We start from the raw sequence: 27,168 nt of genomic DNA, 5'->3' as shown, positions 1-27,168 counted from the left end.
CTAAACAGTAAAACATTTTATAACCTCATTTCAGTCATAATTCTCAGTCAGACTTTTGGATTACTAAATTTGGCATCTATATCTTCTCATGCATTTCTTTTCAGTCGTGTAATGGCTTTATGGTGCAGTTCAAAGCTCTTAAGTAGAAAAGAAAGCTGTGACAGGCACTTTTACTGTGTTCCACTGATTCTCTCCCAGGCCCTAATGCTTCATCTTAGCTAACTGCCATCTCATTGTGTTTGAGCTTCGAGATGGATGAGCGAACACAGCTACGGATCCAGGAGCGATGACAAACGCTTCTGTCTCTCTTGCTATCGAGTAACTAAACAGACCAACACCGTCCGAACAGTGGACCTGAGCCATATATCCTTCATCCCTGGCATGTTCTTTTCAAAAACTCCTTTTCGCCAAGTGACAAACCGCGTGGTTGGCAACAACTGAAACATTCAGCAGTGCTATGAATAGGGTTCTGTCTCTTGAGAGGCTCGTTGAAATGGGGCCTTTTTTGTTGTTTTTTTTTACTTTTATCCCTCCAGAGAGGCAGATTGATCTTGTGCAGGTTTTGCACTCGCAGTGCACTTCAAATGGACTGTTGAAAAGCAAGGCGTTTATTTGTGCTGCATTATAAACCGAGTCATTCCTCCAGATTGCAGCATCTGTGGATGATCTCTGTGCTGCGATTCCATCCCTCATGACCTCCTCTTCTTCTGTTATTCTTGCTTTCACCTGTAACACTAGCCCTCTACCTCCCCTCTGACCTGCTGCTGGTCCGTACTAATCTCATCTGCTCTCCTTGATCAATACTGATGGAAAATGCATGCTCTTGAATGCAGCATATTCTCTGGTTTTAAAGTTTTTGCAGATGGAGAGGAGATAGTAAGGAGGGGAGGAAGGAAGCCTGTTAAAACAGTTGTCATCCTCCTCTGATGTACAGCTCCATCACTCCCTTGTGGTAAATATCATGTGGACGTCAGGTGACCCCCTTGGTGCTGTTTCCTTGGTTACAAAGAAACAGACCTCCCCCTCCTCCGTCCTCCTCTTTCCCCTTGCATTGTGCAGCAGCTTCTCAGAACAGTGTGCTGTTTTCCTTCTCTTTCCACTTGTTTAAACCAGGAGGCTATCTTCCATCAGCATTCAGGAAGTGTGGGGGTAAACAAGCGACGGGAGCCAGTGGGGGAAACTCAAATGACCCAGGCATGTCTTAGCAACCACGAACAGCAGGTTATTTTTGGCATTTTCTGGATCTGTGCACTTTGGTTATAAAGGGGCTTGTTTATATTTGTTTATGCGTTCAGGCAAAGTTATTTGCGCACTTGCAAGATTACATAGGTTGGAAAAATTAACTTCAGCTTCCTTTCATTTTAATCTTAATCACTGTCTGTGCACAGATGTGCACATGACGCAATATCTCTCTTTTGTACTGCCTCTCACTAATTAGATATTTATGGTGCATTCACTGTCATCCATGGAAGTCCCTGCTAGTGCGGTTATGTAGCTCTCTTCTGCTAATGTGCTCTTGGCAGTGGTTTACAGCTTCTGGTGTACTTAAAGGATAGAGCTGGAGTCATCCTTTATATATATTTTTTTCCCTTATTGTCAACTTTTGCTGTTTTAAGGTAATTTCCAAATGGAAATACGAGAAGCAGCACAGATCAAGGATTGTAACAGTTCTGCAAAAAAAAAGAAGCTTGTCTGTGTGCGCATGTGTGTTGACAGGCCCATCCTGTCAGCATCAGAGTGATGGAGAGATAACCCATAAGCCACTGCTCTGTGTGCCAAACCATCTGACTGTTTCCACCCCACACTGAACGTTGGAATTGGCGTGCATTAAAGCTACTGATATATATTTTTTTCTCTCTGCATCTTGGCTGTACTGCCTATTTTCTTTCTGTATCAGAGCCATTGCCTGTAATATTTCTTCAGGCAGTGATCCATCTAGAAAATGGGTTTTTAAAGTCCAGTCTCGCTCCATCATCACAATTCAACCCCCCCCCCCCCCCATCTCCTTTTCACCCCCCTCTGTACCTTCACATTGTCCAGCAGCCGCAGGGATTAGCGGTGCCATGTAGCGTGAGGGGACCGAAAGATATTGTGATCGGAGAGAAAGAGGTGAAATGACAGCGTGTGGTGTAGGGGGGGAGGGGAGTTGAGGGGTTGAGGGTCAGGGCTGAGGCACTGATGCTACCACACTGTAACCATGCCCTTGACCACATCTACTGGGATTTGACATGATCGGTGGGGGGTGGATTAGAGGTATTAGTCCAACAGACTGGACCCCTGGTGCAGACATTAATGCTGCTATATCAACCCATGCACCAAGCTCTGTCAACCCCCACCCCCCACCCCACCCCATCCCCCCTGGCTTCTGCGCTGACAAACGAAATCCTTTAAATGCACAATTAACTGCCTGAGTGATCCAGGTTATTACAGTGATACAGTTTTAATGTGGAGAGAATATGGATGTATTGTTTTATTCTGGATGCCAAGAGCCAGAGGGGAGTGACAGTTTGGACAGGAGTAGAGGTGTGTAGATCAACTTAAACATCTTGATGAAAAGTTGTTGGAATAACGACTGCAATCCAATTAGATGATGAGAATTAACAGATTTTCTAGCAGACTTGACTGAGGTGGCCATTTATGCATTGAACCTCCTGAGTCATTTTGTTGGCAAAACTAGTGAAAGCATTGTCATATCATTAAAGTTATAAGATGAAAGGAGGATAAAATATGCATTAATTACATTTAAAAATGTAAAAGTATTTCTCATGTAAACGTTGTGCCTCAAAATAATACATTTTTTTCAAGCAGAGCCTCACTAAAACTGCCTTTTGCCTCCTTTTTTTCCTCTCACTCTTTCCCTTCTTTGGATCACCATCGCTCTTTTGCTGGGCCCTGATTCGCTGCCAGGTTGCCTTGGCGACAGGCCGCAGTACATAAACCGGGCGATGTTTGGGGAACATTGCGCCGCGAGGCAGGAAATCTTGTGCATTCTTTATCTCTCAGCCCTTGGATAGAGACACAAAACCAAATGGAAGCCTTATTTTTCAGTTCAGTCCATTTCTTGCTTTCTTGCTGGAGATGGACAACTTTTTTTTGGCTCTTTTACTAGTTTTGGGGAGAAATAGACTGTAGATTCAGAAACAGAAAAAAATCAGGAATGCAGATTTTAAAGTCTTTCCAAACCTACCTGTAGAAGCTAGCCTTGTAGCCTTGTGTTGTGCAAAGCTGATCCTGCACACACCCTACACTTGCACTGTGTACTGCATATGCCTGCATACACTCACGTATAGTGCATACACTTACACCCAAACTAGCCATCATCACCTTGGCTTCCTGACATTCCATCCAAGTGCTTAAAGAGGAAGAGGAAAAGGATCTGCTGATCAGAGATGTGGGGGCCTGCTGGTTTGGCTCGTGAAACAGAATGAAGGGAAGAAGCCCCGCTGCGATTCATTTGTGCGTCGAGTACATTTGAATGCTCACGCGCACACACAAACTCACTTAGAACACAGATGACAAAGTATTAAAGCAGACGCTGATCATAAATCTGTCTTATGCTTTTTGGCTACTGGTCAGTGGTGTGCAGTACATTTCCCAGACGTATCTCCTCTTCCTTTTTTTTTTTGTTAGAATACACTTCCACTTAAAACCTTCACATGTAATGGTATATCGATTCCTGGTTACTGTAGTGTATTTTTAGTTGCGGTATTCTAGTTTGGATGAACAGTTGCAGAGACCTAGCCTGGTTTCCTCATCTCACCATGGTCTCTGGTGAAACCAAAACACTGAAGGCCAAAAAGGAGTAAGTTATTTCAGCTCCCTGAAGGTAAAGTGCCACTCAAATCAAAAGCTGTTGACATTGGAAGAGGATGAAGCTGCCGATGAGCCCCTTTTCCTGTTCTCCCATTGATCTTCCTCCTTTCCATTTGAGAGTTACCAATCAATGCTCATGATTATGGAAATGGCTCTTTTGACCTCGGTTTTTGAGTGTTTAAAAAAGAAAGAGGTGAAACGGCGAAGCAAGGTCACTGAGTTCTGCTTCATATCACGTCCTGCATCTTAGAGCAGGCATGTTAACTGTCTGTGGCCTTTGTGGTCATAATAATAATAATACCAGTTGTCACTTCGATCCAAGGGACTAAAAAAAAAAAAAAAAAAAAAAATGGCAGACTCATTGTTCAGAGAAGGAAACTTAGATGCAGAGAGAGGAAAAGCTGCAGGGGAAAAAAATGCTGACCCACATTTTTGTTGCAGCATGCAATGGGACAACAATTCGAGGTCCAACCTGACCATTTAACTTAAATAGCATGTAATCGGAACAATGTGTGTTGATTGTATGCAGCCAGAGCAGCTGTGATTAACCCAGATTTGTACTACGGGGGTCAAGGCTTTATTTCAGTGCAGGTTTTTGTCGAGTGCACAGGACAACTGCTTATTGTGTGACAACTTTTCTTCTCAGTAAAACCTGTACTTATATTTCTGCAACGCTGTGCATTTTTAAGGCATGGGTAAGGAAACATCTGTACTACATTTAAATAAATACAGTATATAGCAGCTGAATGATGGCTATAGCTTTGGCTTGGATCATGCTTTTTGGATACCACACATGACTGCATTTAGAACGTCCCTGAGGATACACTGCTCATTGAGTTCAGTCGATGTTGTACTATTGAGTACTTCTGATTGGCAATCATGTGCATGTGTGTGTAAATGTATTTCTGTGAGGGCTAAACATGATTGGAATAATTGATATCTTTTTTTTTTCATGAGGCAAGAATCATCCTCAGAATTAAGGCATGAATATAATCAATGCAGAGACCTCATCAGCAAAGCAAGTGCATGTTTTTGTCACAGCACGGCGGTCAGTTCCCAGCTGATGAGCATTAGCATAGCTAGTCTTTTTCACTTGTTTGCTAGGTTGATTTCACAAGCGTTTGCGGATGTGTGGGTGTGTTTGTGTAAACTTCAGGCAGCAGAAAATGAACAAGCATGGAAGAGAGGCTCATTAGCGGATATGTCATTGAAGAGACCAGATGGATTTTAAGGGCGGCGCGGTGTTGGGCGTGCGTCTGTGACTCCAGGAGCCTGCCCTGGGCTCAGCTGGTTTCAATCAACACCATCACTTACCCCACTTGCTGGTAATCGGTGCACAAAGGGCCTTCTTAGCAAGCACCCCTCCACCCCCGGTCCCCCAACACCCTTGCACACAGCATGGTGCTATATGTATTCAGATTCTCTTTCTTGCACACACATCATGTACTCCCCTTAGGGCCTGACAATATGGCCACAAATATGATCATACTGACAAACTACTTTCAACTTTAAATATTAGATACAATTTTAAAGTCAGACTATTCAAAAACAAGTATTTTTCAGTCTTATTTCACTGTAATGTCTGATTTATACTGTTCACATTGATGTCTGTGCAGGGTTTAGTACATTTTTTCATCTACTGACTTGGGAAAGTTTCTTAGTGCTCAACAAAAATCTGAAATTAAAGGACATACCAACCAGTAGGTTTTGTGACATCAAACAGTACAATTTTTATAAGTGTGATGTGGAACTGGGATGATGAATAAAGTCCAAACGAAGAATTTTGTGTGAAATCTACTGATACAATTTGCAACAGTCACATTTACTCTGTATCAGATTCAAATATATTTGTGCCAGGCAATAGATTATTCATGGATTCAACATCACCTGGATGTTCATCTGTAGCCAGTGTGTCTGATCCAGTGTCCAGTAAAAGAACACAGATGATGCAGACTGTATTTGACTCATATGAAACTCCTTATTATGATCCAATTGGTTGTTGATGCTGCACCACATGTTGTCCTTCACTGTGTTTCCTTTATCTTTTGTATATTTTGTACAAATCCCTGTGGCTAGAAATCAACTAATTGTTGTTGTCACATGATGTGCTTTTCACACACATAATTGAGCTTGTATTTCCTCCTTGAAAGCTTGGATAAGTCAGTGTGTTTTGACAAAATAAAACCCTACTCTTTTGCTGTGTAATTTCACATAAAAAAAACAGGGAAAAAAAAAAAAAGGGAAAAAAATCACAAAAATAATAATTGCACATTTTGAGATTTCAAGCTTTTCACTTTTACCAAGGTCTCAAAAGTTGTTTGTGGAAAAAATCATGTTAAACTCACTTATCATTCAGTACATTGTTTTATTGTTATTATTGTGTTACATGTGGCTGAAGATGGTTGTCATCATTAATGTTCCCTCAGTCTGCTCTCCACACAGTAGCAGATGTAGAGACTGAATGGAGAATGAGAGTGAATGAAGAACCAAATTAAGATTGCTTTCTTATCAGTTTGGTTTGGGTGTAATGCACATGAATGTGTGATGTCTTCCTGCAGACAGGAATGACCGTTGCTTATCAGCCAAAGCAGAAAGGCAATCCTGACCCAGCCCTTTAAACATGCATCCCAAGGACAGTTTTCTTAGTATTCTCCTCTCAATCAACTTAAAGAACATGTAGACAGCAGCGGAGGCCATGTGACTGTCCACTGTTTAGCCATTGCACTGTATGTTTCTGGGAGCCCCTTCTCAGCTGTGGGGACGGAGAAAGGGCGAAGGGTTTCTTTACTTAAGGGGCTAGTAAATCACTGTAATAACATGTCTGACCCTTCCCACCATATCAGAAGCAGCTGGACAGACAAAGTCTCTGTGTGGCTGAATGGAACACGAGGCACGTGTGCTTGAGTGATGCTGATAGGTCGAAGGTCAATTGTTCTTCAGCTTTCCAAGTTTTGTAGACGGATATATTGTGTAACTTTGGCTGAAATCCTGAAAATTCTTCAAATAGTTCCTTTTGATAGAGTCTCATTCTCTATGACTACAGATGCTGCTACAAGATTGTGAAGGAAAGCCAATATTGTTGATTTGTCATTTTTTTGTTTACTGTCGGAAATGGTATTTGTTTCCTACATTAAGATGTGATAACCAGTGGATTTGTGTTGGAATGGATTTGCAGCTCCGAACAGTCTGTTCTGACCTGCTGCAGAGATAAACAGGAAGTGTTTGTTATTATTCTGTCATCTCTGGAGAGCATATAAGAGAGTTGCAGTACAGTACAACACCCTCAAGCCTCATTCTAAGTATTAAATCTACCAGGAAAGAGATTTAAAAAAAAAAAAAAAAAAAATAGCAGCTTATGATTTATTTTGGGCACACTAGTGGTGTGAGCTGGGTTGGTTAAAACCAATGTGAACAAGCCAGACCAAAGGGTAAGAGAACAAAATTCGTGGGCTATTTTTAGGCAATCCACTTCCTTTGGTTTGTGATAAAAATCTTTCAAGAGGCTGCAGAGTTTTTTTGTCACAGTGGCTTCAAAGGTTTGGTCAGTTGTTGCGTTTGCTGTCCCAGCTTTATGCAAATAGATACAGCTGTGTTATTTTTACTGTGCCTAGCTAAGCTAATCATCATAGTTCCTTGGGCACAGCCTGTAATTAGCTAATTAAAATTTGGGGTGCACTTTTGTGTTGCTTTGAAACTCTAACTTCAGTAGCTTCACCAGGAACAAAAAATGCCCTGAGTCACCCTCAGTCTAAGGTAATGTGACCTTGGTTGTTCAGACAGCACCGTCTGTGTCCATTGGTGCCACAGGGTTCAAAGAGTTCTTCACCCATAACAAGAGATCAGAGGTCAAGAAAAAGGCTAAAAGGCCATGAGCGCAGACACACACCTGTTCACAGGGGGCCTCTTTTAACAGAACAGATGACTCCCAGATGTTTTCATGGCGATACTATGACAGTCATGACCGTGTGTGGAGTGTAGCGTGACCAAGAAGTGAGGGTACCCCCTGCAAGTGCACTGTTTAGAGTTGGACTAAACTTTTCAATCCAACTTTCCAGACGTGCCCTGCCATACATGGACATGTGCAGCAGTTTTGAGGAAAGTAAAAGTTCTGATTTATATTGTTATGAATGGATTTTAAGAAGACATGCATACACCTGGAAAAGCTAAGATAAGGGACTTTGACTCGGGTTCAGTCAGTGGTCAGTGAAGGAAGAGGTCATTCTGAAAAGTCTCTCCTTAAAAGATCAGTTATTTTAGTGTTTTCTTTCAAATGGCGGCAAAAGCAATGGTGATAAATTGTAATGTCTGCCATACAGCTGACAATGTACACTGTGGAGTGAGGTCCCCATGTCGCCAATATAAAAGCAACTGGAATACATAAACCTTGCTTTTGAATGGACACATCTGGAAAAATAGAAAGCAAAGCCCTTGCCTTTCGGTTTTGCCATCAGTCTTTCATTTCCCATAAGTATTCTTTGTCAGTCTCTATTCTCCTTTTTATAGTCCACACACCTGGATTCACTGTGGTCACAAAAGGACCTGTGAGAACTGATGTGTTAGAGCAAAAGTGTGGTTGTCTTGTGGGTACTTCTTTGCTGAATTCCACATTTCTAAAACTGCAGTTGTCGTCTGCAGTCAAAGCATAATTGTGCTCACTGTATTTCAAAGTGGTTGTTCAATGTGTAGATGATTTCTTTTAGACCTTGTCAGTCTTACATGGCCTTCATGCCCAAAGATCAAGGCATGACATCGCTAGTTAACATGATGAAGCTGTCATGAGTCATTCGGCGGAAAGCTGCGCCATTGTCCAAACATGACTGCATTTAGCTGGCATATATCCAGGCAGACAGCAGAGGTACTGTGGGAGCAGGCCAGCAGGGTGACCTCTGACCCTGCCCAGTCTGCTTTTGTTACAAAGGAGCCATTCAGATACCCAGTACTGCGACAAAACACCCAAAAAAAGCCATCCTCTGCCAGAGACTGGTAATTCTGGTCACTGAGTCAAATCAATAAAAACAGCTTAATGTTTTTTATTTGTCATTGAAGAAAGTTAAAGTAGAAGTGCATCCTGAGTAAGAAATTGTACATTGCTATTGTAAATAATACAGACAGGAATGAATGTCATCATAAGAACACACTGACTACAATTAGATTCATGGTTTATGGCTTTACTGTCATAAGGCTACTTTTCTGTGGCAAGGTTCGAAAGATGGATAGCGTTCCCCACTATCATGATTTATAGCCAACATACAATTAGGCTCTGAATGAAAATGTGCCCTCATGTTTATGTTGTCAAGAGTTCAGGCTTTGTGCAGTGACTTTCTTTTTTTTTAACTGGCAATTTATGTCTGTGGGGGCATGAAAGAAATGGTTGTGTGCAAACTGCTGTCACAAGGAATTCCTTTCTTAAACAAAACAAACTAAAATGAGAGCTGTCTGGTCAGAGAAACCCTAAATAATACATTAAGAAACAACACATCGTAAAACATGACTGTTTGCCATGTTAGCTCTGGCAGCTGCCAGGTTGGAGGAGGGATCTTGCCACTGCTCTTCAGTGATGACCCTTGAGACCTCTTCAGAGCCAAGAGCAGCAGTTTTACTCACTTCCAGCTGTTTGTTTGCCTGTTATCAGTTTTGACTACCTGTCCATACCAGGCAACTGAAGTAAAAAGCATGGTTTATGAGCCTAGAGGAGACCACCTTGGGTGACCCATTTCTTCTTGGCCAATATTCCATCCACCTTTTGTCCAACTCCCCACAGAGAGCCAAGTTTCTTTTCACTGCTCTCCTTGACTAAATTTAGCCCTCGTTAGCTTGGCTTTGATTGTTTCTACACTGTGGTGGTGCATTTTTGTTTGTGAAAGATCTGCTTGGAATGCTCAGTGGTGCCTTTCATAGGTTTCTCAGTTGGTATAGGAGAGTTCAGACTGCAACTCAGTGAGGTTTTCTCACCGGAATGACAAGTGACTGGCAGGTTGACTGTAGCTACGTGTCACTTCATAGCTCACAAACCTGCGGAGAGGAAAGCACCCTACCTGAAATGTCACACTTTATCTTTATTTATGTTGCTCTACAGCTGGAATGTCACTCCTGATGTTCACCATACGGTTCTGTTCATGGTGGGCAAACGCCAGCCTCACTTGTGTTTAAAAAAATTACCCAGGGGGCAGTGCAAGTTCACCAAAGTCAAGTCTGTAGAGGCCACAATCTGCGGTCATCCTCTGGCACTGTGAGTGACAATGTGGAGTGGAGTGTGTAACCTCTTATTTTCTTTCCTACAACAAAATGTATGCTGTCCAAGACAATTCAAAACAAACACACTCCCAAAAAAGGAAAACAGATGAACCTATGTTTTTTCTGGATTTTTTTTTTTTGTAGGGGTATGATGTTTATCGCAAGCATGCCCAGCCCACTCAATTTACTCCAATTAGCCAATATAATTTACTGTCTTGTGATGGATGATACAGGGGTAGCTGAAACACACTTAGCTAAACAAGACGAATGAGCTTACTCTGTTCCTATGCATTTCCTCAGGGATTCTTCCCTTTCTTTGTGGAATGGAGATATTGCCCAAGAGAGAAGATAAAAGATGCAAACACACCTGATGCTGCACAGTAAGAGAGAGGAAGAAGCAGTATTGAAAGTGGCTAAGACTGAGTGCTGGGCTAATGGATGTGTCCCTAGAGCTCTCTCAGGAATGCACTCAGGCATTTATGCCAACAACTTGGTGACATCTGTGTGCTGTCCCTAGAGAGACATGACAAATGGTATAATGACTCTCCCCTTTATCCACTTTTTGGCATATCATTGGCTCTACTTGGCTATGAGAGTTTAAGCACCACAAGCACACATTTTCAGCACAAACAAATAGATGGGGTTTACTTGGAGTCATGTTTATAGGCTGCACATGTAAGGATGAAACAATGTAACTGACAACTTGTGTTTTTAATGGCCCATACTTCTTTATATTTTTGCACATTGTATCAGCGTGACAAGAGGCACTAACCTTTATATTGATCAGAAATCACCATCAGACAAGCTAGCACCTTGTCTAGCCTCAGTAGCAGACAGAGCCAGATAAGAATGACTCTTGGTTTCAGAAACTTTGACAATGAAAATAAAAATGCATACCCTTTGTACTGATCACTCATTTTGGGTTAAGAGGATGTTAATAATGTCTTGAGGCACTCTCCCCATCAATACACTCAATAAAAGAGCTGACATGATAAAATGGACAAATTCTTTTGCTTGCTAATCTTTGTAACCCCTGTATTTAGAAATGTTGCAGTGATTAGTATAAGAGTTGGCATGTCCTGTGTAGATTTTCTCAGCTTCAGGGGTTAAGGTTTGCGTGTTTCTAGCAAATGTGGTATCTTGACATGAACTCTTTGACTTACAACAGTAACATTCTTGAACTTCACAGAAACCTCTTTAATGTGGCCTCTCAGCTGACCCTTCATAACACATATAACATATGTATGATGTCTGAGCTAATGCTGGGAACCTGACAAGGTTGACCCAGCTGTGAATCATGCTATCGACAAATAGTCTCACCTTTTCCGCAGTGAACACTGATTGGACTTGTGGGAAAGCCTTTTCCTGTGTATGTGTATGTCACAAAAGTAATTCTTAATGGAGAATCACATAATTGGAATGTCCTGGTGTATGTGCTTGGGTGTGCTTTTGTGCATGTGAGATGACGAGACAGGAAAAGGGTTTTCCTTTGGGTGTGATATCCCCCCCATCCAATGCGTTTTTTCACTCAGTGAGGGAATGCATTGGGTGGAGTTGACATTGCGAGTAGGGGTGTTGGTGGGAAGCACAGGTCGCCAAGGGTCATTTCCTTTCATCTTGCCCTCTCCCTTGGCATCACGCAGCGGGCAGTCACATGCACTTATGCACTCTGTTCATATATTCACAGAGCGCTCAGCACCTTCCCAGTGAATCCACATGGATGCTGTCATGCTAGAGCCGGAATCCAAAGGGAAAGAGGGGCGGGTGATCTAAAGACAGAGAGCAAGAGGGAGAGAGAGCAAGGAAGGGAGGGGGAAAGAGAGTGAGGACAATGTCAACAGCTCAGCTCCCCGCACAGTCAGCTGAAATCCAGAGCTCGGCTCAGAACCTCAGTGAGGGGAAGCAGACATAACGCAGCGGGCTCAGCCGGGAAACACCACCAGACTCAGCAATGCCGCGGAATTTTTGGCCATGAAACACAAACTTCAAGTGGCAAAAGAGAGAGAAATATTGCCTGAGGATGCAGGAATACTTGAAACCTTTCTCCTAACTTTGCTTTGTTGAAAGTCTTTTCATATTCTGTTGCAAGTGACACAACACAGGGACAATCTATCTCTCAAGGCAGCCTGTCTGTAGTGGGTAAGTAGGAGATACTTGATCTTAAAACTGATACCTGAACCTTCCCTGGTCATTGTGAGCAACAGCTACACCATTCACCCAGCAGGAGACTGCACACACGACAGAATACAGATGTTTAAGTGTAAACCCAGTTTGTCTGTGCTCTGTGTCCCGCTGCTTAGTTCAGCCAGGAAAACATAGACTACTGCAGCCAATAAAATAAACATAAGTCTGTAGGCTGAGCAGAGAAGAAGCTGGTGGGCAACAAGGGCTACTAATCCCACTAAGATGATAGAGTTTCCACATTTTTGTGTTGTTGTGATTGGAGGGCAGGACAGTATTTTACAATACTCACTTTTACTACGGTGGCTTTATAGGCCATAAACAGCAGCAAAAGCTGGGTTGTGAATTGTGCATGGTCCTGATGTTTGGACTCTTTTCCCAGTGGTGTTGACAGCATGCCTTCCTCTACCCCCATGTGTGCTTGCGCAATATATGAGCTGGGCTTTTGGGCTTTTGATAGAAGTATTGAATGTAATTTTGGCTGTGCTGCTTGGTAGAAAAACTAGTATAAAACTGTTGCATGTAAGGAATATGTGTTTGAACCAAAAAAAAGTTGTGATGTGTTCTCTACATAAATTTCATGAAAATGTTTGGCATTTGAAAAATTGAGGGAGGATGTGACAGTGTCATATGCAATGGGTAGAAGCTTTTTTTGGGTCGTATACGTGGGCAGATCACACATGTTCATCAATCACACAGTCAGCTCCTACGTGTAAGTAATGGCCTGGCAGCCAAACATTCCATATATGCTTTACATCTTCTCCCAGCAACAACAGCCCATCCCAATATGGAACCAGCACTACAGACTTCCAGTAACCTCTAAAAGCAGCTCAGTTTTACTTGGAAAGTTGGTCTTTTTTTACACATACATTCTGCTGTAAAATTTCCCTGAAGGGAAGCCAGTCCTCAGACAAACAGAAACAACTTGTATTAATCTCCTAGGCTTCCTAATTTAAAGGAATGGTGAAGCCTCGTTATGGTTTCTTTTCAATGTGGAAGTCTTGCCCATACGCAGCTGAGAGCTGTCATCTTAGCGGTAAATCCTTCTAGTGTGTCAAAGTATGGTGATGAAAGTTCATGTTCCAGCCTACCAATTTTCCACCTGGAAATTGGTTAGTGATGCCTACTTAGGGTTCACATAAGTTCTGATGGTTTAGGAGGAAAAACATCCAAAAAGTTACCTCGTGTATGCAAACTTTTACTAGAGGCTTGGCCTTAAAATAGCTGATCTGGGAAATAATGGCAGTATAAAAAGCATTAGACAAAACATTATTTACTGTGGATTCAAAGCATTTTTGGTTTTCAATGGCTAGTGGTTAAAGGTTATTCACCTGAGGCAGAGCTCATCATACAGTCATAGGGCCATGTGTGTTTCTTTGATGTCTTTTTGCATTGTGAACAAGATAGTATCCATTTCCACCACATTAAAGGCTTACTCTCCAGTCTGCTGGAAATCCTCATATGCTCACGTGTGCTTGGGGGGGGGGTGAACAGAGTGGCCTTGGTTAAAGATTCAGTGTGTTGGGAGGACATTAACGAATGCTGAGAACCCACACATAGTGTACACCCTCTGCTGCCGTCAGCGCTCTCAGGGCTTTTCATATTTTATCGACCATTACGGATGCATGAACTGCTCTTTCAGGATTAGAGGGAGCGCAAGGAAGAGTTAGTGAGCAACGGTTGGCTTTTTATTGCTTTAGCCCTGCTGCTGACTGGCAAATCAACAGCCTCCTCATTAGGATAGTGGAAAAGAATGAAAGAGACAAGGTCTGTAAAGCTGCTTAAAATCAACTATCTGCTCCTCTGAGCTGGATTATCATTATGTTGTATTTACACAAGAGTGTTTACAGTATCTGGAGAAGCAAACACTCAGAGATTTTAAGGAGAAAACTGACTGCTCCTCTTCTTCACTGGAAGTCCCCACACTGAGAGTGTATCAAATAGTACTATTGTATTTGTGCCAGTGACACACTTTCTGGGGTTTATGATGTGTAAGCATATCTCCTTTTTACAGTGCCTTGATTCAGTGCAGTATTACTGCAGGCTATTTTTAAAAAAATGCTGGTCACTTCAGAGGGCTGTCCCTATCTACAGTGCTAAAACAGTCCCCACCATAACATTCCAGACATTACCCAGAAGCCCTCTGTCCTCTATGCTGCAGCTGTTGACCTCTAACCCAGGCAAGATTAATAGCTTAACAATGCACAATATAAAATTCTGCAATCGACCGACATTCACTGATATTGAGTGACATATTTAAACCACACTGCAAAACAAGAAACTAAACAATGATGGGTTTGCAGTGTTATCTCTGGGGAGTGGTGTTGGTGGAGCTTGTGTAGAAACTAACAGTTTTGATTGCAATATGAAGATGCTGATAAACACATTGCAAAATGATGCCTGAACTGTAATTAATAGCAAAAATTATTATATTCATAAATACCATGCATACAGACTCAGCATGCTGTCAGATGGAGCCCTGGATACATGGTACCTAGGTATGTCTTCATTACAACATTTGGCCAATGGGGTGAACTCTTACTTAGCTGTCAACAGCTCTCAGATTAATTGGTTGCACAGTTATATTGTCACCACAGTACTGAACAATGTTATTGCATGTAGCAAATTTTCTTTATTGTCATGTAGGCTTGATAGGATCTAATTGGTGAGTCTGTGTTTTTTGTTTTCATTTGGAAGGACAAACGTTTCCCCTTTTCACCACCCACAAAAAGCTGGATCTCCTCAAGTATCTGTGTAATTTGTTTGAGTGCATTGCACTGATAGAAATGGCCCATTCCCTTTAAATGAGAACACTTGGGTGTTTGAAGAACATGGAATCTCTGGGTAGTCCAGCATCCCATCCCTCTTGAGGGTCATGGTAAGCAGGCCTGTACTTGTGAGGCTGTACTCGAGCCAATTTTTTTCCTCAACATAACACATCTTTAGTTAGACAAGGAGCTTGTGACTCTGACGCGTTCCTCTCATATGAAATAAGAAAACGATTTGACACAGCAGGACAGTGCTTTGGGGTTCAAGGGAAAGGGATGCCAAGTATTGGGTTTCATTCCGAGCCCTGTTAATATGTGGGAATGTTAGGGCCTGTGAACTGTGGCGTGGCTGACTTTCTTCTCATTCCCAGTATTAATAGCGCAGTTATCCCAGTGATCTGGTCCACTTGATGAGCAGAGATGTGACTTGTAGAGATGTGCCCATCAGCCAGTGGAGAAGTGGGTCAACAGTGGATCTGGGCTTTGGATGGTAGTTTCTCCCTTGATATCAACTTTTTCTTCTGCCTTTCCCATCTATATTTTAAAGACTTATAGAGCAGCTGGTGGACTTGTACAATGTGTGGATGGTCTTCTGAGTACTGTAATAAAAGAATATTAATAGAGGTGGAATTAAATTGCTTTTTTGAATAAAACATTGTAAAACAAAAGTGTCCAACATTGGGGTGTTTTTACTATGTCAGGACCCAAAGATGTTTGTCTGCAAACTTGTGGAGCTCATTTGTTACCTTCAACCAAATTGCCTCCTCTTGCACGGGGTCTTATTTCAACTTTCGCTCATGCAGCTCGTGTCTGTGGTTCGTGGCTTCTATGAAGGGGTTTAACATGTTTATAATAATTTGCTTCAAACTGCAACTGTGCAGTGCTTGGTACTTGAGGCCCCAATACTTCTGCTTGGAGCTGCTACATTTGTTTTGATCAAAGTAAAAATTGAATCTAAAAGCACAGTTGTAATAAACCCCCTGGTACTTTCATTTGGTCTGCGTCACTTATGAATGTTCCTCACATCAGGAAATGGACTTTTTTTTATTAATCAGCCTAAATGAAATGGCTATTAATGACATCCCTGGAGGATGGAAAACGTCTCCCCTCCTCTTTTTCCAGCGGTTAAGTTGAGGAATTTCCTCTTTATGGGTGAGTGGGTTACAGTGCCTTATGGCCCCGTTAAAACCAACAGTGCTTATATGTTTGTTTGAATAAGGCTAGAAGCCAATAAGGCCTCTGAGAATTCTCAAATGTGGCTGTGAAAGAGGTTGACAGTTTTACAGAGTTTATGGTGGGATATTGAAAACTGCTATGTGTAGATGGTGCAGACCTAACTTCTTATTAATCAGACAATAAGGACTGATCTATGTAAATGCCACAATATGGACATTGAGAGTTTAAACAATCTGCCAGAACAATTAAAATATAGCAGTTAGTGTCCTAAAGATAGAATATTAGTAGTCAAACTTATAAAAAGCATTAATCCATTGTGCAAACCTATGGGATTCATTTAATTACACTGTCTTTTTATTGGCTGCTTGACAATAGCTGTTTGTAAACAAAGAAAATGATAATGTTTGTGTCCAAATGTGATTGCATTTGCCTCGGAGATAGTCTGGAAATATTTAGGCAGCAGTATTAAATTCAAGTGATTAAAGTAATTAATAATAATTGAGGTTGCGGTCATTTTAAATAGTGGTACTTTGACTTATTCATTTCTTCCTTATGGTCTGTGCAGTTTTGGCTCCATACTATATGACAACCGCATGGAATAAAGTCAATCACACCTCCTTAACGTTATGTATTTCTGTTGCTGAAGAGAGGTTTATTCTGTCTCGAAATGTGAGAAGCACATAGAATTTCAAAAGTGACTCAGTATCTGCTATTGGGTGTTATTTCATCATATAAATTTGTCAGTGACTCAGGGAGTTTTGTCTCAGACTATATTTTAGTATGTCCTGACGACAGCGTACCTTGTCCAACAGCCAAGTTGATTTTTAGCTGTCTCATGCTCATAGTGCCCTCGATCTGATTGCAAAGCTGAAAGGAAGTGATTGGGAGACGAATATAAGCAAAGGAATGAAGGAGTATAGGAGGACTCATAGGGGTGAAGACATGGGTGTGTTCTCGACTCCTGTTTCCTGGAAGATGCACGTAGGCACAATAAGTTCACAGACATCCCTTATCTGAAGACACAAACCCTTGGAGAGTGTCTGTAAGCCAAATGAATCTAATTGACAGTAAGTCATTCTGACGTGTGGTCACTAGGACGGACTTTTTGCTATTGTATGAAAAGCTTGAACCTATTGCTCCTTGCTTACTTAATGTGAGTGTAGAACCAATCAACAGGGCCAAGATATTCTTGGAGACAGCCCATGCTGTCATGGCTAAAATAACAGTCCTCTTGAAGATCAGATACACATGGACTCTAAAGCAAGAGGAGGGATTCTAACGTTGCAGACTTGGACAAAAAAGTAGCTCTGCCTGCATTTGTCTACCCTGTTAGGCCCAGCAGACTGTCCAAACCCAAATCCTCTGGCCCATTGTCCAGGTCCACATGCAAAAGCCACTCGGTGTACTCTGATGAAAGTGCTGGCCTTCCAACATGAAATCCCTCACAGAATGTGTGCTTTCAGTGCGAGCGCAGGAATGCATCTCATGCAAATGTACCGTGAAATAATGGCAGTTCCTCCGCTGTCAGCTCTGATCATTTGTCAGCTGTAACTCGCTACTAACCACAGAAACTTGGAGTAAATTGGTGATGTCACACCTCAGGAATGCCAGTCCCAATGTGTGTGGTGGACTCTTTTATGTACAGGGAATTTATAGTCATGCTGACATAAATTTGATCAGGGATGAGTACTGAACTGTCTGTTTGCTGCACCAGTTGTTTCTGTCAGTCATGTATCAGTAAAATCTATATATTGACCACCCATGATGCTAAAACCATGTAAATGAGGAAGTGATGCTTGAATAAAACTGTTGTCACAACTGTAAAACTACTGAACAAACTGTGATTATTTGTGTTTGTGTGTGAGGGGATGCATGCCAGTAAGTTGCATTATATAATAGATAGCACTGGAATATTACCTCTGACCCTAACAGAGTAAGACTGATGTCTACATGTGTACTCGACTCCCCTAAGGCAGTGGACTGTGGGTGGGCCAAAGGTCTGGTGGGGGTCCATGGGGAGTGAGTTTCAGTGTCCCAGGTGATTTGGCCTGGAGCCAGTGGCTTTTGGTGTGTAGAAAAGAACGGAGAGTGGGTTCTTAGTCATTGGACAGACAGGCAGACAGTAGAAAGGGAGGGTTAGGGCATGTTGGAGAGGGCATGTCTGGGCAGCAGCATCCAAAGGGTGGCATGGCTCCAATGTGTCCAATTGACTGGGTTGAATAGCTACTTCATGTCAAATTAATGAATGAGAGTAGTTCACTTCCACGTCAAAGGACAGATCGATTTTTACATTCCAGTACACAACCTGACTATGAACAAACAAGCAATTGGTAGATTTCCCTTTTCAACATCTGGTAGTGTTTTTTCTGTGCTTATGTGCATTGATAACCCACTATACTGACACTTTGTGATGACTTTTGGCAAAACACATACATACATTATGTTTTTATCATAACCCTGTTCAACTGCATACATGTGTACAGATGAGGCAGTATGGTGGTTTTGGTTTGGTGTGTTTTATACTGTTCTTCATTAAGATCAAACCCCAAATAAAAAATAGTTATAATGTGTTGCAGCTTCAATGTCAGGAATGCATTTACTTTCCAGATATAACATGAAATATGTTGTCTTCCACACCAAATTTTAATATAACTTCATTCTTTTGTAATTACATTTTTCTCCCTGCCACAATGTTCCTTATTTGGGGTTGTACTATATGTGATGAATCCTCTCAGGCCAAGTTTTATTTTCATTACACTGTGTTCTTGTGTTGCATCTCTGTGACACAGTAACTCAAGGTGTCTGTGGCAGGCGTGTGTCAGTTAAAACAAACTCTAGGACTCTCTGGTGCCATGAACACTGCTTACCACAGGTGTTGCCACATGAAACAGCACTGAGATCTTAAAGATAAACAGTATTTTTGGACAACCAGCTTTGTGTTTGGCACAGCTAAGTGCCATCGTTCACCCCTCAATGCCAACTCTTTAATATGATCCCCACTGCATTTGGCATTTTTGTTCTTGTTTTTGCCAGCGTGGCACTGCTTCCCAACTCTGGTGTTGGGTGCTTACGTAAACCAGCTTATACCCTCCTCCACAGCCCAGCACCCCAGAGGAATGGTCCTCATTTGTGGGACCCAGAAACAATATGTGTGTATGTGCAAAGAATAAAAGAAAATGTGTGCTGCAGGCTTCTCTCTGATCTTTTATTCAGTGCCTCTTCAACTTGTTATTTGTGTCTACTAGTTTTTTTGCTGCTGTTTTTCCTCCATTACATTGCTGTTGCCTTCCATTACTTTTCTCTCTTTCTCCAAGTGACATCAGTTCAGTAAGAGCTAGCTCAGGCTTGATTCCTCCGTCTGTGTGATACAAATAAGATGACAAGACTGTGGAGTAGAAGCATACTGAAGTAGCTGGAGCTGAAGGAGAGTCTAGATTATGTGCTGCAAGTAAAAAGGAAAAGGGTGATGATATGCAGGAGCTTGATTTTGATCCCATTTGATACTAAAATAATTGTCTTGTGCGACAGATGTTGGGTAGAGGATTGAAATTACTCCTACACAGATGTTTGAGAGACTGATCTCTGCATAGATATACACCTCTTCTGTATTTTGCCTGCACACACAATCACACACCAGCAGCAACAGCAACAGCAGCAGCAGTTCATCTCTCCACACTACCGCCCCCTCCTCTTCCTTCTCCTCCTCCTCCTCCTCCTCCTCTTCCACTGACCTACTTCCCGGCGCTAGGGATGAAGCGATGAGGTAGTGGGCTGAATGAGAAGTGGCAGCAGTATCTCCCTTTATCCCTACCTCCCTCCCGCTCTTCCTTCTCATCTCATTCTGTCTCTCTCTCTCTCTGCTCGGCTGCTTTCCAGACCCTTCAAACACAGAGCAGCCAGCAGGCTCCTCTCCCTGCTTCGGGGCTTGTGGTGTGTGAGTATGCTAATACCGCATGTGTGGATGTGCCTACATATGAATCTCAGGGTGGGTGTGTCTGAATTTTGACTCATGAAAAGTTGTCACTGTTTGCCTGTGCCAGTGCGACTGCAGGAGTGGTGTCTAAGGAAATGGAGCAGTGAATGTCTATTTTCAGGTTGTCTGCAGGCAGGTCTGGGTGTAAATATACGCAGAATTTTGTGTCAGTCTGGGAGTTCGGAATGACACATTATTTTTCTTTTTGTTTTTTATAGAGGTCTTCCTACATTTTTCATTTCAACACACAGATGGTTTTCTTTAGCACCTGCCTATAGAGGTCCTGAAGCTTTCACTCTTCCACTGATAGTTTCCTTTTCCTGTGACTTGCACACTTGTATTTCCTAGCGATGAGCAACAAAAGAACGGAAGTGTGTGTGTTGACTTTTTCAAGCTACAAGGGTTGGATGTCTGACAAGTGACAGGAAAAAACAGCTAGTGTATAAACAGCTAGCATTGAAAATACAGAGACAGAGAGATTAATGTAATGAGAAACAATATTCATCAAACAAATAATTGAAAATTTAGGAAACTGCTTCATCTAAGAATAGAGATTAAAATAGTTTTTTGTCAGTGCAGTAATATGAACTAAAATCAGGTTAGCACTGATTAGTAGTGATTACTGATTATAACTGTATAAAATATTATATATTATAACATGTAATATTACATATATTATTACATATTATAGAATATCTAGCTAAGCTGTCAGCATTTTTAAAAAAGTTATTAAAAAATCTTGTTTGTGTAACAAGTAGCTACATGAACGAAAAAAAAGAAAAGTAAACTAATCACTTTGTCTAGAAACCACTTTTAGTCGTTTCTAGCAATAGTAGGCAATACTTCAACCATCTGCCCAGTATGTTTACGCCAGTAGCATGTTTTGCTGTCATGTTAGCAATCTGCCAGATATTGAGGTCCTTGGCCTGGTATAGATGGAGTGGATGGAACCACGTCGTCACCCATTGGTTTTTGGACTGCTGTTTTCAATTCAGGAGTTGTGGAGTCACAAACAGACAGAGCTGGCAGAGAATTAGGGGTCATTGTGAGCTAATGCTAAATGCTAGCGCACTGACACAATAAAGGTCTTTACACACCAGGGGCATGGCAAATAAATCCAGCATCCACCAGTCCTCTAAATCTATGTCCAGTGTCCAGGTAAAAGACACCTACGGGACAAACATAGATATCCTTTCTGTGTTTCATACTAATCAGTGTGGTTAGAAATGAACAGGTACAGTTTCATCATTATTATCACTTAGCATCAGTTTCACACAAATGATTGGTTGATGACTTTATCTGTGCTGTGAAAGTCTGGAAAAATTAACCATATTCCACTTTTTCACGGTACAATATTTGTGTTCTCTGCTAAAGTACTCTTGACACGGAAAAAGGCTCATGTGTAAAGGACTTTAAACATTAAGTTCATCAAAGATTTGTATAACAAAGTAGTTTGACAGTCTAGTTATTACAATATTAGCTGCAACATCAAGTTGTATTGTTTTTAAAAATGTTTTATTCAATAAACAGAAGCTCTGACTCGGCAGGTGTATGAGTTGCCACTGCAAGGCCTACTTATTTGCCCAAAAACTTAATTAACAAGAGTTATTTAAAGATGAACCACCTCATACAATGAATGAGATCAAAATGTCTCCTGGGGGGAAAGATATCAAGCATTTTTAGTAAGAGGTTTAGTTTAAGTCTATGGGAGCCAGGCATTTTTGGAGCTTTTAGTTTTCAGTGGTGTTAGAAGTTTAAGATGCTTCCACTTTGGCCTCGTTTTGTAGCCGCAGGCTTGATTCTTGCCCCTTCAGACATGAGACTTGGCATCCCCCCTGTAATAACAACAGTTTGTGGATGGCTTGCTACACTCAGTTAATGTGTAAAACTGTCATGAAACAAAGTATCTGGCATTAAGTCTCTGTATAAGAAGAAATGTCACTAGAAAAGTGAAAGAGGTGCATTAGTGAGATGCATTAAAAACCAAATTATGATGCATTTGGTTTTTGAAATAAAGAAAATATATGTATTTCCCCAGAATGCTAAATTACCCACATGAAGAAAAGAAGGGAAATAGTGTCTCAAACATGGAAGAAGAGTGGGAAGGAATAGAATATTTGAAAGCGAGGAATAGAGATAGTAGGAGGAGACGTGGGTAGTGGCAAGGAAAAATGACAGATGTTATTGTCGGAGGGGGGTTGACGGAGGGAAATGTCACTCCATTCACCCTGAAAGAGAGGAATAATGGGAGATGACAGTGAGCCTGTGAAGTAGGGAGGGAGAGAGGGATGAGATGAAAAGGTGGAAGATAAGAGGGGGCTCATGTCACATATGGCAGTGGACACGGTCATTTTGGATTCTGTTTGTGTAGTGACTCTTCCATACAGAGAGTGACAAAGGTTACACAAACACAGTCTTGGATGTCCTTCTCTCCTAATGTTTCCATATATATACAGTAGATGCTGTATTTCTGTGAGCCTATAGTGTATTTGGATTCCTTGGCCTACTTTCCCTGGGCAGGGGCTGGAAGAAGGCCAGCAGAAGTGGTGTTGAGTGAGGACTGGCTGCACGTGGGGCTCTGTGGGAGAGTGAAGATAGAGGCAAACACACACACATACACAAACACACGGACACACACTGGACAGGAGGTTTAGGTTGTGTTTTTTGCTGAATGGTTTTAAACCCCTGTTGAGTGGCCTCTTTTCCATTAGGCTCCGCCAGCTGTCCACAGAAACAATAACTAACTCACCACCACCATAAAAATTTGGCACAGGCTCATACTTTATCTTATAGTAATAAAAACGATGAAAAGCTGTCTATGTTAATAGTCTGAGGCACATCCTTTTCAAGTGCAAATGTATGTGATTTACCTCCCTGAAATATGCCTTTTTTTTTTAACTCACTGTTTTAAAGTGCTGTACAGTTTCCTGTTTCCCCACTGCTTTACCACAATGAAAACTCAGTTATACCTATACTGTACGTCCATGCAATTTTAGTCAGCGTGCCATGCCTTGCCACATCTGTTTTGATACATGTTAATGCAACATCTCAGTAGTTTTGCATACACAATATCCCACACACATGTGGCTGTTATTTTAGATTGGAAGACCTGGAGGAAAAAACGAATGACGATGCTCCAAAAATTGTGTTTTTATTTAATCAAATTACTATGTATACACTTCCACAAAACATCAGGAACTCGGACTCAATACAAAACTTCAAATCACTACTTGTTTTGTTTGTGAAATGTCTTTGAGTGTCCAAAAAAGCGCTATATAAGTGTGATGTATTATTATTATTGTTATTATTACTTAACGGCTCACTGTTTATGGCACTTTGGGAGAAACATAATTACTATTCTGCAGTCTGCACGGTAACTAATAAGATATTAAAGGCAATAAGATACATAAACACTGCGCAGAGAATGGGTGTAATGGGGGCTTATTTTTGCCCACAGCCCTCCAACAGGCTAATTGGAGACTGTTTTAGAAGTTGTCACTTTGACTAACATGACATACATTTAAGTGCGGTATCACACATACCAAACACACACCAGCTCACATATACAACATGCCGCATGTGCTATAATTATTATCTGGCACACTGATGCAATGGCAGTGAAAGAATCCCAATATGTCAAGGTGGTAGTACAGAATAATTTAAGATTCTAAATTGAAATACTTGTCAGAAAAAAGTGTTTTCCAACTTCAACACCCCATTTATTATTTTACTGCAGCCATATCCTGCCCGTCTCTACTGAACTGTGTTTTTATTCTTTATTCTAGTTGTTGTACAGCACTTAAATGGAAAGCGCTCTATTAATAAACATATTATTATTATTGTTATGATTTTTATCAAGAAAAACTTAGGGTGCCTTTTATTCCTTTACGTAACCTCCCAATTCATTTGTAACTGTGCACAGCTCCATTCCTCTTTCCTCAAGACTGAATGGCAGATTCAAGGAGGCGGAAAAAGCAAATGAGCAAAAGACGAAAGGGCAAAATGGAAATGTGGTGTTTTCTCTTTTCATTTTTTCCCCCTTTAAGCTCCTGTTGAGGGCCCTGCGCATTCATAAAGAATTTACCATCTGGCTATTTTTAGCTAGTGCAGTGAGAACTCCTACGCTGAGCTGAATGTGTGAGAGAGTGATGGCGGCGAATTGTGCTCATTGAAGATGTAGTAGATTGCGTTTTCAAGTGGAAACTAAAGTCATAACCTTTCTGCCGTATGGTGCAGAGGGGTGCACAGCTTAAGGCCCCTGTGGATATTTACAAATGAAAAAAGAGTTAAAGTTTGGAGATTAGTGTTTTTGAATCTGCTTACGGTTTTCTTTGTTGTTCATGGAGTTTAATTTCATCATGTTCCACTTAAAGCACACACAGATCATGTATTTCTGGTAGATTTCCATAATATTTGCATAACAAGCTTTGCGGTCCATTCATTCACAAATGCAGTAAACTGATGCCTAAAAGAGAACTGTAGTGGATGTACTCTCACAAAGTGGAAGTGTCAGCTTGATAGGACATAATATAATATAAATAACTATTATTCATAAACTAGAGACCACCCATATTCTTTTTGTGGCTTTGAGGAAATCCTCCAGGGAGTCCTGGCCCATTCAGGCCCCTGCCCCTGTTGTAGTGGGTGTCATTCACTACCCTCCATGCACACACATACAGTATACACAGTGTCTGCTCCATTGAAGGAGTGAGGGCACTGCTGGGGCAGCTCTCAGTGTAAGTCTACACAAACGACACACACTGTACACTCACTATTGTACCTCACAGACAAGGATTCTTTGTCAAGGCATAAGACCAACCGATGTCAAGACAAGGATATGATGGCGGTCCTTGCTGCCTCTGTGCCTCCTCAAAGCACCGTTTATATACAGAGTGAAAAGGATAAAGACGATCTGACTGGTACTGATGGCCGTTTCTAAATTGCACTTCCACTTCTCTTTGCATTTATAGTACTGTTAAGGTCTTCCTGCATAAATTTTCTCTGATGGAAAGTTTCCCAAGGTGATATTTTTTCTTTTGTTTAGCTGTGATGGCTGTGGCTGTCATGTATCTTCCTGTATTTATTTCCAGACAATCTGGTGCTGCTGGAAACATAAATTCCTTCACTTCCTATGGCTAATAATTTCTTTCCAGGAAACATTGACAAACAGGGTGTTGTAGATCCATGCACTATGGGAAGACCTTTTTTTTTTTTTTTTTTTTTTTTTTTTGACAACTCAGCACAGATTGGTATTTTTAATATAAAAAATTAAGAATCATTTGTGCAAGTACCATACGTTACAACACTCCACATGTGATAGTAAATGTATTACCAGGTTTTCTTATTAACATAAGCCAATGTAAAGTAAGCTTGGGTTGTCAGTATCTCTGTGTAACCTATCTCTTCTTTCTTCTTTTTCAGATCATGCCCCCTAGATAGCAGCCTCGTCTTCCTCTCCACTCCCCCTCCCTGCCCCTTGGCCCCCCCCCCTCTACCTTCCTGGTCCAGCACTACCACTGCCACCTGTGCCAACACAGCCACCATGCCCCCCAGGAAAAGGACGCGACCGGGCCTTGGCTTTTTGTGCTGCTTTGGCAGTAGCGAGCCCCCGGAGATCAACCTAAAGGATAGTGTGCCGCTACAGCTGCTGGAGTTCAGTGCACCTATGCCGCCTGCTGAGGAGCTGCATGCACGTTTTTCTGAGCTGGTGGTGAGTAAATATAGCAGGATATTAATATTTGAGCAACATTCCTCATAGTGTCATTCAAAGGTTATACAGTATGTGATTGCAATGACTTGATCCTGCATGTTAAAACAAAGCATAGAGAGACTCCTCGTGAGTAATGTGGTGATGTGTTTTTAATTTCCCATAATGCATAATTCATGACTTGGTGTTGCAGTATGCTTCCCATGTGAACACTCAGATACTTTCACAATATATCAGGACACTTTAAGCACAGCATTTTTCAGGAGCATAATGATAATTTATTTAAGTACCTGTTGCCATGTGAACAAAGTTTAACAAGCCTACCTCAGTGTTATTCAGTTCTGTGCTGCTGTAGATGCCATGCTAAGAACCACTTTCCAAAATTAGCTGCCAAGTAGAAATGTGTGAAAACACATAAATTGTGTGGATTGGGCACATAACAATGCTTGGGTACAATAAAAGTCCTGCTATTGCATTTTTCTAATGCAGAGCAGCCTAGGTCTTTTCCTTTGCGTGCTGTTCATTATCCCAACCAGACAGAACTTGGAATCTCACAGCAAACGAATCATGGAGCGCATCTACATGGGTGAATGAGACCCCCACCCCCCCACAACCCGCCATTCCACAAATTTCAAAACTCATCCTTTCCATTCTGTGCTACATCCCCAGTGCTTCCTGTCTCATTCCCAGATCGCTCTTGTTGGCACAGGTCAGAGGACTGTATTGTTGCCAGACTGGCATGGCTGTGCTGGCATGAGTCCAACCTGCGCTGACGGATCGAGCACAGCTGTCAGACTAAAGAGGGCCACTATGTGTTTCAGCTTCCATGCAAGCTGGCCACTAGAAAAACAGAGCTTTGCTGTTTCTGTGTCTTCGTTTGCTCACTTCCTGTCTCCTGCCCTGTCTGTCTCCATCTCTTTGTGTCTTAAACATCCTCCTTCTTCACTCCGTCTCTTGCTCAGCAATGTGTTCAACAGCGTGGCTATGGGACTGCTTCTGGCACTGTCCAGTCTTGGTCCTGGGGAATGCTAAACCTCACCGCCTGCAGGATATATCACTCCTCTGACTGTCAAAATCAATTCAGCAGATTAAGTGAAATTCCGTTTGTGATGGGAAATTATTTGCCATTATCAAGGCAGATGTTTTCCCAATCCTTCCTGTATTTTTTCCAGCTAATTGACCTGAAGTGACCCCGTATGTTCTGTCTTTATAATCACGGGGAAACGTACAAGTCATTAACCTTAGTAGGTGAAGTACAGGTATTGGCATGATTGGGGAAAATTCAAAAGTTGGTCACAGACAAGACATTGATTTTT

The 27,168-nt window shown here is 41.6% G+C and overlaps 1 protein-coding gene across 8 annotated transcripts in view; it reads left to right on the top strand.

Annotated features, from left to right (window-relative positions):
- daam2 (dishevelled associated activator of morphogenesis 2) overlaps positions 1-27,168 on the top strand; it is a 135,531-nt gene that overhangs the window by 8,727 nt on the left and 99,636 nt on the right. For 3 of the 8 annotated variants that reach the window (XM_030127323.1, XM_030127321.1, XM_030127318.1), the window contains exon 1: positions 25,688-25,855. In XM_030127323.1, the coding sequence (XP_029983183.1) occupies positions 25,688-25,855 (168 nt within the window). Of the gene's footprint in view, positions 1-11,877; positions 12,187-25,566; positions 25,856-27,168 lie in introns of those variants that run through there. The other 5 variants (XM_030127315.1, XM_030127320.1, XM_030127322.1 and 2 more) reach the window with 5 other exon arrangements.

The sequence above is a fragment of the Sphaeramia orbicularis genome, chromosome 22 (genome assembly GCF_902148855.1).
Source record: "Sphaeramia orbicularis chromosome 22, fSphaOr1.1, whole genome shotgun sequence".
Taxonomy (NCBI): Eukaryota; Metazoa; Chordata; class Actinopteri; order Kurtiformes; family Apogonidae; genus Sphaeramia; species Sphaeramia orbicularis.
This window is presented reverse-complemented; position numbering and strand designations above follow the sequence as displayed.